The following is an 11280-nucleotide window of genomic DNA, read 5'->3' as shown; positions in this document are numbered from 1 at the left end:
GATGTTCTGCAATGTGTCGGAAATACAATTTAACACACTAAATTTCATAATATAAATGGTTAAAAATTCTTTTGTAAATATACGAGTTGGTGTTATGCCATTGAGAAATTTGTCGTCAACTTGATAGTGATATTCTTATCCCCACTATTGTCCTCTACTTTTATTTTTATTTTCTTTTAATGCAATTATTATTTGAGCACTTTATACCTCTTTTAAGAATGTGGACTTCTTGAAAGATTAATATTCAAGCTACGACTATCTTATTTCAAGGTCTTGATGGAGGGATAAAGTGTACGAAATCATTGTATAAGGAATAATGGAACATACAATAGCAGTACGTATGTTGGGCTCTAAATATGGGGGAGTAATACTGTTACATTAAGAATTAGTTAATGTGCGTTACCGTTGATTTAAGCATATATCTAAATTGTTACGATATTCTGAAATCATGTTAAGATATTTTATAACTGAAAGTCTGAAAGTTATAATTATGTATATCATGACATAGTAGTATAGACAACAGAAAAAAAAAAGTGAACACGAGAAAGAACAAAAAACTCATTTTCAACGATCCACCAACGAGTTCTTAGACATTCTTAATGAAAAGGTAGAAGGTAATTCTCATTGAATTGAACAACATCATGCGTTTCAAACGAGTTATTTGTTCCTATCAATGCAATAATAAACCGCATGCTTCACATGTTTTACTAGAACGCACAAAGACAAGTCAAGAGTTTAGTCCAAACATATATTATTGATCATATTGCTTACAAACTTCCTAATACAGGTGAGTCATACAAAGTTTATCTCAATTAGTGAGGAAAGTAGCAAGGTAGAAAATGGATGAAATGCAATTGCATGGTTCGTACAGCTGAGTACTTGGTATTTATGAGCATTACATCCTTTCTTTATAAACCGTCCAAACCAGTAAACACGTAATTATAATCTCATTTATAACGTTCACCAACCCCTGCAACACACAACATCCATACTTCGTTTATACATTTTTATGATATATTCCATGTAATTTGATAAATCATCATATTACTAATACAATTTATCAAGTAACTATTTATACTCATTTCGTTTATGTAGTGTATGATTGATGATAAACCGATCAGTCATTGGTAAAAGAATATGTGTTTCAAATTGATTTCAAAACGATTCAAGTTTGATTAAAATAGATGATAAAAATGACATCTAACCGAGTCAAATACTTAATCGTAACTAGTTTTTTTGTTATTGCATATCTTGAATAACAACTTAGAAAAAAAAAAACTCTCCTTCATTAAGGATATTTTAGTGGCCCTTAATTATACGCGTTGGCAGTTCAATGTCGATAAGAAGATAATTGCATTAAACATTTTGGAAAGAATGACGTACATAATTTCTTTCTAAATATACATTTTTTTGAGAAAAATTACTCTATAAATATAAATAAAATAAAATATTTGGTGAAAGAGAAAAAAAAAAAAAAAAAAGAAACGAAAAAGAAAGGCGTGGAGCAATGCGCATATGAACGGAACACAGCTCAACAGCTTCCACTGACACTCGGCAATAAAAAGGCTTGCCCTTGGCCTTGTTTTCCTTCTCTCCCCCATGTTAGCCTTTTGGCTCTCTGTCTCTCTCCCCATTGCTCTCGAAAGATAGAGATACTCCTACACACCTCTCTCTCTCTCTCTGTACATCTCTTTCTCTCTTCTCGTTCTTCCCCTTCTTATTTATACGACTCTGAATTCTGAAAACAAATAAAAAAACTCAGAACAAAGAAAGAAGAACCATTTATTTTTAGGAGAAAAAGATGGGGTTTTTTCATCTGGGATTGTTTCTGTGTGCCTGTCAAGTGCTTGTTCTTGGAGTTGTTGCTTCTGCACCCTCCGGAAAGTTACCAATCATACCCTTTGATGAAGGGTACACCAAGCTTTTTGGTGATGACAATTTGATGATTCTTAGAGATGGGAAATCCGTCCATCTCTCGCTAGACGAACGGACAGGTCTGTAATCTGCTTCCCTTTTGGCTTGCTGCTTCGAGAATCATGTGAAAGGATTTGAATTTTTGTTTTCTGAGTTTTTGAGGTGGCGATGTTTCATGTGTTATTTGACCTTAAAGTTGGTGTCTTTGTTTGGTTTTTGGTGACTGTCTGTTTGCAGGGTCTGGATTTGTTTCTCAGGACCTCTACCAGCATGGGTTTTTCAGTGCTTCCATTAAGCTGCCTGCTGATTATACTGCTGGAGTTGTTGTGGCGTTTTATGTGAGTTAATCCTGTTTTTCTATCTGATTAAGGTTTTTTAATTTTGTTTCCCTCTTTATTTGTTGTATGATTGTATCTTAGGTTGTATGTTTTTATCAATGAACTAAATAATATGACCCGAATTTTTACTTCAAAATTTTACAGTTCAGTAAAGATTCAATCTTTATGGTTAGCTGATTAATCTGAACATTTGTTTGTTGTAAATTTGGTGGTGTGGAGCCCGGAAAATGTTATGGATCTAATTCTATCAATATCCCTATTAAAAACTTGTTTCCTCAACCTACTGAGATAACCCAGATCGGCTGCTGTTTAACTTTTTACATTTAAAATGTCCATTTTGTGACCCGAAGTTCACACCCAGATGAGTATTTTCTTTCATTTTGTTTATGTTCAAGATTTCGGATGAATAAATATTCCACACTGATGTTTGCTTGTGTTTTCCTTTTTATTTTATCACTGAGCTGTTAAATGAATAGGGGAATACGGGTTCTAATCAGTTTGATGTTAACAGATGTCGAACGGTGACATGTTTCCGAAGTACCATGATGAAATTGATTTCGAGTTTTTGGGGAACATACGGGGCAAAGAATGGAGGGTTCAGACCAACATTTACGGCAACGGAAGCACCAACACCGGCAGGGAAGAGAGATACAATCTATGGTTTGATCCATCCGACGATTACCATCAGTACAGCATTCTCTGGACTGACATTCAGATCATGTGAGCATCAATCAAAACTCCCCACTCTATATTTGGATTAATATGCTAAATCTATCTGTTAGCATATCAACTTTTTGTGAGCATATTTTTCCATATCATCACCAATAATGTTATATTCTTTGAAGTCTGGAGTTTACTGTTTTTTGGGGTTTGATGTGATGCCTCTGTGTATGGCAAATGCAGATGCAGGGTTTCTCCTTTTAGGAAAATACAGTAGATCACTTGCTCTTTTCGTTCTTTTAATACCGCCTTCTGTTTCTTCAAAACCAGCTGTTCGGTTTCTGAGAAAAGTAAAAAAGAAAAAGATGGGAATTTTGGTTCGAATGGTAGATACTTAATAAGTTTAAGGGACAGATAAACCAGAGTTTGGTTTGACAGACTAATACAACTACCATCCTTGGTGCTAGTTTTCGTTTTAGGGAATAAATGAAAATAGAATTTTTTGTTATTCAAGGGAAAATTTTGTTCATAGCGATTTCTCGCCTTTTATTGTTTTCACCTCAATTTTTATGAGTTCTGTGATTTAGATTTTGATTGCGTATTTGTTTCCAATGTCAATTACTTGCAGCTTTTATGTTGACAATGTTCCCATTAGAGAGTTCAAGAAAACAAAATCAATGGGTGGTGACTTCCCCGCTAAGCCAATGTCATTGTACGCCACAATATGGGATGGATCTGATTGGGCTACCAACGGGGGCAAATACCGAGTGAATTACAAGTATGCTCCCTATTTGGCTGAGTTCTCTGACCTTGTTCTACACGGCTGTGCAGTCGATCCAATTGAACAATTATCAAAGAAATGCGAAAACACCCAAAGTTCAGAATCGGTCCCTACTGGCGTTACCCGCCTTCAAAGAATGAAGATGGAGAGTTTCAGGAAGAAGCACATGACATACTCCTACTGCTATGACAGAATCCGTTACAAGTCCCCTCCTTCAGAGTGTGTGATCAATCCCCAAGAAGCTGAAAGACTGCGTGTATTTGACCCTGTCACATTCGGGAAAGGGAGGCGCCGCCATGGAAAGCATCACCACCGGAGCAGAGTAAGCCAGGCAGATGAGGCAACTTCTATTTGAGAGGGCTGCAAGCAATGTATGGATATTGTGATATGAATGAGCACTACAGTCACTCCATTGGCATTTGGTTGATATAGCGCGCTGGGTCAGTTTTTTCGGTGTACAGAGAGTGGAGAAGCATAGATTTATCGAGGGTGGATATAGTTTACATGGTGTTTTGGGGGGTATGTGTATAGTTCATACAATGTTAGAATGCTTCCTTCCCAAGCTATCATTCATGCTTTCCTTTTGGCTTTACAAATTGAGATTTTCTCTGTACTTTTGAAAACCCTCATGGGTTCAATAAATATTTGAGCATATGTAAAGTTTCTATTATATATAGTAGGCATGGATTTATTTATTTATTTTTTCTACGGTAAACCGAAAAAACCGGTGTATGTGATGCACCAGAGTTTATACGATTAGATTGCGACTGTCAAAATTTAGTCATGCAAATTCAGCGGTCCGCTGCACTGGAGCGTTGTTTTGTAGGATTTACATTATTATTGCTTTTTAAAATTTAATTTATTTTGAACTTAACAGTTTGCGTCAATGGTCATGGCTTTTTATCTGTTAAAGTCAAGAGCTGCCTGCGCAGTAAATGTTGGGATGATAGTTTATCAATGGTGAATTGGAATCCAAGGTCAGTTGGACATGACAAGAGCTGGAAAAATGGGTTCAGTATGTTGGACCTTACCCTTCACCTTGAAATGTGAATGCAGTAGGTTGGATTCTTGAAGGCTTCAAAGTTGGGTCCGTGACTTGGAAGGTGGAGAGGACCAAGTAAAATGAGGAAACAAAACCTGCTACACTTGATGACCCTTGTAGAAATTGAAAAAAAAACAAAACAAAAAACAGGGAATTTCTAGAGAAAACTGATGGAAGTGTCTGACCTCGTCGTTTGTAGTTCAATTTACCAGAAAACATAGAATCTCTTATGTTTTTGTCTCATCCGACTCCACGTGTAAGTCAATTTACAAGAAAACAGAATCTCTTATGTTTTGATTTCATCCGACTCCACATGTTCCCAACATTCATAAACCACTTTTGTTTTTTGTATTTTCATTTTTTTCCTGAAGTGAAAAATAATATGAATTTCTCTGGAATAGTTTTCCTGGAAATTCTTTGGATCACTAGAGATAAGAAATGAGCTGTCAAATTATGGGTTGGTATGAGGCTCATTGGGTAAGCGGTAACTCACCCTAGCTGACATGAAAACTATGGTTTTTGCAGCTTTATTGTCTCACTGTCCGGAGCCCAAGCACCAAGAATTTCAGATCACTCAAATTAAATTATGCGGTCTCTATTAATCTATTTTACTGGCCCACCTCATAGAAAACAAATGTTCGAATCTATCTCTTGAACGGTTTAAATTTTTTGACTCTTGAGCTTTGAAATCCATAGAGGATCTCAACTCCACTTACCCACTTGATTTCTGTTGGTCTTTAACGGAAGGGAATATGAAAAACGTTAAAAACTTTATGGCATGCTTATGAGAGTGAATGAGTACAATAGCCAAACAAACTGTTACAAGTATATAATTAAGTCCAGCTATAAAATGGACGTCCCTTTTTTTTTACAAAACAGCAAGTATTGATACGTTATAGATATTGTTGATCACCGTTGCAAACAAAACATACCTACACGAAGTAAATATTTCAGAAATTATTAATATTATTGCAAGTCCATTACTTTAAAGAACAGACGTCCAGCAAAAAGAAAAAAATTGAGCCATAAGGGTTTTCCTTTTCATGTTTTTTACATCACCTTGGCAGCTTAAGCCCAATTAAGACTTGGTGGACAGTCTGTACTTGTTGGGGTTTCAAAATAATCCAGCATCGAAAATCCAACGTGACTTCTAAGTCTTTGTCCCAAAATCTTTCCCCGTCTTGAGCTTCCAAATGTTTTGTTTTACCATTGGATTAGTGGGAACATGAAATTCGAACTTAAACTTCTTTCAAGAAAATATGAACTGAAGTTACACTAACCATTCTCTTCACAACAACCTGAAAAGATAGAGGGCGGATCCGTGATACCATTTTTTTTTACATAACTTTTGACATAAGTTTTCGTAGAACCCGCACCGAACTGTATTTCAACGACTTGAAAAGATAGAGGGTCATATGGTTTCGGATTTGAGTGTTTTTTGGTAGCTATGATTTTTTAAGGAAGATCTAAAAGATAGACGGTTTGGATCGTTGATATACATTACAGCATGGGCAACACAAAAACTTGTGTTCAAAATTATGTAAAAAAAGTAGGGTCACGGATCCACTCCCCCATATATATATTTAGTTATATCTTTCACCGAAAACCAGTAAAGTTACAATTTTATATTGCTTGTTAATAGTTTTTGTTAGATTTGGTAGGTCAAAATACCTTAATGCAGATTGTTTAACGATAGTAGGCGAGGGTAACTAGCGCTTCAGAGAACACTACTCAGCCTTCCAAACACCTTCGCTGGCCAAAATGTATTGGATGAAAGAACATGGCCATCGAAACAAAAAATGAATTAGCTTGTGATGGTGCTAGGGTTGGTTTTGTAATAAATAGGATTAGGTTGGCTCTAAGTGCTTGTACTTTAATTACTTTCGACAATTACAAGAAGCAGAATTTGCTATTTTTATAACTTTGTGGACCTTATTGCATGTCTTTGACATCATATCGGACCATTCTGCTTGCTTTTGCCTTTGTCTTTGCCCACGCGAGAGGGTTAATGCCCTTGCCTTTACATTATCTTAAAATAAATGGATAATTAAATGGCTTAAACACATCTTAGTGCCTATTTGGTTCGCAAATTATACTAAACGCAATTGTATAAATGATAATATATGAAACTACTATGAAACAAGATCATTCGAATCATTTTTTGGTCCATGTAAGACTTGGGAAACAAGCAACTCACAAGCAACAGGGATACCGAGATGTACGAGCAAGAACCATGTTCAAGAAACTGAGAATTGTAAGGGTAGTGCTTTTCACACACATTTTCTCACTTAATATATGCCCCTCTAGTTTTGTAGCCGTTAGATTGAACAATCAAAGTAAAATCAACAGTCAAGATTAACAGAGAGTGTGCACAAGGTAAAAGAAAGTGCGTTGATAACAAACTTGACTCGTAATACGTGTGGGTCTTATCACCATGCTACATTACATTGTGCAGAATCTGCATATCAACCAAACCTCTAATTCTCAGATTCAGACTCTTTTTTCTCTATCGATTTAATAAAGTTACACACAATTGTCTTGCCTTCAGAAGTTATGATACTTTCAGGATGGAACTGAACCCCCTGCAAATTTCAAATACATTTGGTTAGAAAGGAGGCATAGAAGTCAGATTCAACAATTTAAGAGCTAATCACATTAAAACTAATTTGTTTGAGGCAAAACAGCTGCAATCCATCATCGCAATTTTTTTTTTCTGTTTCATGAATGTAACGTGTGTCAATGCATGTCAAATGAAACGAAGAGTACCAGCTAACTGAATCGACACAACTTCATCAAATTTTACGTTACATGATTAACGATTTTATATCACGCAATATTGGTTCCAGCATGGTAATCCCTGCCTCAAATTCAATAAGCGCCAAAATTTACTTTTAAAGCTACAAATTTTCAACGCAAAACATTGTCAGTAACCTAATAAAGGAATCTAAGGATCAGAAATGACGCCCACGGCAACTGCCTCAATCTTATGACTCTCTTCTTTATATGGTACACTACTTGTGCATTGAAGTGCATTTTCTGTAGCCAAGGCAACTTATAATTTGTATTATCTAAAGAGCACAACATTCTACCTATGCATAATAGTTTGAAAGGAGAAAAGAAAAAGGAAACCGTTTCATACTTGAAGATGCTTATATTTCTTGTGACGAGCAGCCATTATCAGTCCATCCTCTGTCCATGCTGTAATTTCCAGTTCTTCACCTGGGAAACTGTCCTTATCGATTACAAGACTGTGATATCTGCCAGCCGTGAAAGGGCTGAAAAGACAAAAGGAAAGTTACTTGTCACTTGAGTTAATGCACAGGATGGTTGAGAGTTTGGAAGGATATTCTTCGTCAATTTAATGCTAAGCAAGGTCTTCTCATACTAGTTTATTATTTCATTACATTACAAACAACAGGAGAAATCTCATACACTAAATCAAACATTTCCTTTAGCAACCAGTCCAACCTAATATATGGTACCGTCAACCAAACACCAGCCCCTACATGTTACTTTCAAATAATATACGGCCAAAGTAATAGGATTTTTAGATTAAGGTTCACATATATAATCAAGAATTTCAAATACAACTTAGCATTTGCTACTAAGCTTGCACAACATTGCCATTCAAGAAATGACTGATATTGAAATGCATTTTATGCAACATTAAAGCCTGCTTACACGAAAGCCACAAGGAGCTATAGTTAACAAACGATCAACAAAGGTACAAATAGAAGTTTACAACAAGGTACCGCAATCATTCATAACGTAAAAAACAAAAGAAATGTAAAATGTGAACAATGTTTGGAAATGGTTAAATAATAAATAGGATTGTTAATATTTGCTGACAGTTTGGGTAAAATTTACATTAGGAAGACAAAAACATAAATGGGCATCACAAAAGGACAGAAAAATTCATACTTTGTTAACCCCGAAAACAAGCTATCTTCCTCCTCCTCGTTATAATATACAGGAGAGCTCTTCCCATGCATGACGCCAAATGGAGAACGAACAATTTTCCCTGCAACACCAGAAACCCACATGGATTACGATAAAGCCCCACAATAAATAAGGGTACAATGAAAATATACCCTAGAAAATCAAAGTACGTAGTCAAATGCATAACAGAAACATAAAGATTGTTAAAAAGCCTTTATCATATGTAAGATGACTTACCTCCAAAAGCCTCCCCGATGCACTGCAAACCCATACATACACCGAATAAGGGTACAATGGGCCCTAGCTCCAACACAGTTTGCAACGATATTCCAGAATCTTGAGGGGTGCCTAAAAAAAAAGGAAATACTAGTGTCAAGACCTAATAATGAGTGATTGTTTCCTTTCCGAAACATCTACCTATGAAACATCACCAAAAGGTGAAGAACTGACCTGGCCCAGGAGAGATTAGCACTCCTCTGGGATTTTTCCTGTAATAATGGAAAGAAGCAACAGTTAGTAATGTCAGATTCCTCGCAGTCACAGAGAATATATCTTTATATCATTACTGCTTCGCCACCCAATACATTGCGCTTACGCAGCAGAAAAAAAGTGATTAAATAGGTAAAGTACAACTACTTACCTTTTTAGTTCATCAACACTTAGTTCATCGTTCCGATAGACTTCAAAGAGACATCCCAACTCACCCATATACTTCGCATCAAAGAAAGGTATTAGTACAACGTCTTCTTGATTTGCAACCACCAATAAATAAAAGGACAGATAGACTAATTATGTCGAACTGCAGTCCCACCTGACCCTGGAAGAGGGCTTCTAAAAAATCTAGAGTGCTTAAAGCACATGAATTCAAAATCAAACGCATGTTCGGTGAGTATTCCTTGAATGACCATACATAATCTCGTTGCATTCTATTAAAAATTGAAAATCAAGGCGTCTCCTTTTCATATCTTCTCTCTAGTGCAGCAGTCACAAAGCTAAAAGAGTCACAATGGATGGTTTTCGCAACTGTTATATTGAATTTTTGGCTCTAGAAGCTCAAACCTCCTCTGTTCGAAAAGGGAATACTCCATGAATACCAAATAACTAGCAAAGTGGAAGAAAAAAGATGTGAAATACTAACTCTATGTACATAAAAAAATCGAAAAATTTCAATTCATCATTGTTCATGAAAGGAGGAAAATTCGAATTGGTAACCTGGCAGAGATTGTAGGTAAAGCTATCATAATTGTCAATGACAATGATGGGATTCTTGACCCTCTTTTCGGCAACGGGGGGCTTCGAGTTCTGTTCGGAGCCGGCCATTGAAGCTTTTGCGGCGAACCCATTTCCCAATTTCACACCAAATTGCAGTCCTGCACACAAAAACCACATCTTTGTGTCAATTTCACATCGCTGAGATGAGAGAGAGAGAGTGTGTGTGTGCGTGTGTGTGTTTTGGAGAGGTACGTGAAAGGGAATTGGAGGGCACGGCAAAGGAGGTAGGACGAGGGTTTTGCAGGGTTTTTGAAGAGAGAGCGGGTTTTGATTGTATGAGAGAGGACTGAGAGGTCACTGTGGCCGCCATTGCTAGACAGAGAGAGAAGCGAGAGATGCGTCGCTTGAAATTCTTCAGTCCAATTGCATTTTGTTGACTTTTTAACTTTGGAACAATTAAACAAGATTATAGCCGAGTTAGTAAAGTACATCCACATCTGATATGTACATAACAAACCACAATTAGTCCTCAAATTAAACAAGATTATAAAAAAATGGAGTTTTAACAAAAAAAATTCCGGTACTGTTTACTTTAACATAAAACCATATTTTTACACTAAAATGTCAAACCTGACACTATTTATTTTACCATTTATTTTGTTCTTATTATTAAAACTCAAAATTTTCAAATCATTTTCATTAGTTTTCCTTAAAAAAAAAAAAAAAAACTAATGGAACAATATCATCATAATAGTTGCAAATCTTTTACATATGAAAGACAATCCCTTGTTTAGTATGCTTAAACAAGCTTGGAATCTTAAATTGTGAGAAAGGGGACTAAACACGAATTTGGACAAAATCGATTAGCTGAAACTGAAAAAGATGATATTCACAAGGGGCTTGTAGCTTTTATGGAGAAGAACATTTTTCCTTGAATTTTAAGCTTGAGTTCGAATTCTCCCAACACCAATGTCGTTTGGTCTTACTTTAATTACAACGTCTTAAGTAACAAGTTTGTATCAAAAAGAAAAATTAAAGGCTAAGCAACACATAATATTTGAGAATATTTCAAAAATCATCATGCAGTTAAATTTAAAGTATTTAACAAAAAAAAAAATTGAAACATTGGGGTGGAATTAAAAAAAGAGCTTTCTCCATTCAGCAAAATTTGGGAAGATTTGGTGAAGATCCAAACAAAGCTAGCGTGGTTTTGAAAAATTGTGGATAATCATATGGATACATCAAATCACGAGAAAAACTGAAATGTCTATATAAATGTTTTCAAAATTCAAAAAGATGGACTACTGTAACAAAATCACTATCATGTCTCTTTTAAAATACGATAGATAATATATGTGTGGTCTTTTTTTCAAACTCAAAAGTCATGAAAACTT

The 11280-nt window shown here is 35.7% G+C and overlaps 2 protein-coding genes across 2 annotated transcripts; one reads left to right on the top strand and one right to left on the bottom strand.

Annotated features, from left to right (window-relative positions):
* Nucleotides 1-1601: 1601 nt before the first annotated feature.
* On the top strand, nt 1602-4350 carry LOC103429442 (probable xyloglucan endotransglucosylase/hydrolase protein 28). Its single transcript, NM_001328900.1, has 4 exons — nt 1602-1994; nt 2152-2252; nt 2764-2972; nt 3541-4350. The coding sequence occupies exons 1-4, from the start codon at nt 1802-1804 to the stop codon at nt 4046-4048; spliced, it is 1011 nt and encodes a 336-aa protein (NP_001315829.1). The 5' UTR covers nt 1602-1801; the 3' UTR covers nt 4049-4350.
* Nucleotides 4351-7072: 2722 nt separating this feature from the next.
* Nucleotides 7073-10355, bottom strand: LOC103429443 (anthranilate synthase beta subunit 2, chloroplastic-like). Its single transcript, XM_008367593.4, has 8 exons — nt 10139-10355; nt 9887-10044; nt 9315-9385; nt 9125-9162; nt 8912-9022; nt 8657-8756; nt 7875-8010; nt 7073-7317 (listed from the first exon to the last, which is right to left on the bottom strand). The coding sequence occupies exons 1-8, from the start codon at nt 10254-10256 to the stop codon at nt 7213-7215; spliced, it is 837 nt and encodes a 278-aa protein (XP_008365815.1). The 5' UTR covers nt 10257-10355; the 3' UTR covers nt 7073-7212.
* Nucleotides 10356-11280: the final 925 nt, after the last annotated feature.

The sequence above is a fragment of the Malus domestica genome, chromosome 16 (genome assembly GCF_042453785.1).
Source record: "Malus domestica chromosome 16, GDT2T_hap1".
Lineage (NCBI taxonomy): Eukaryota > Viridiplantae > Streptophyta > Magnoliopsida > Rosales > Rosaceae > Malus > Malus domestica.
This window is presented reverse-complemented; position numbering and strand designations above follow the sequence as displayed.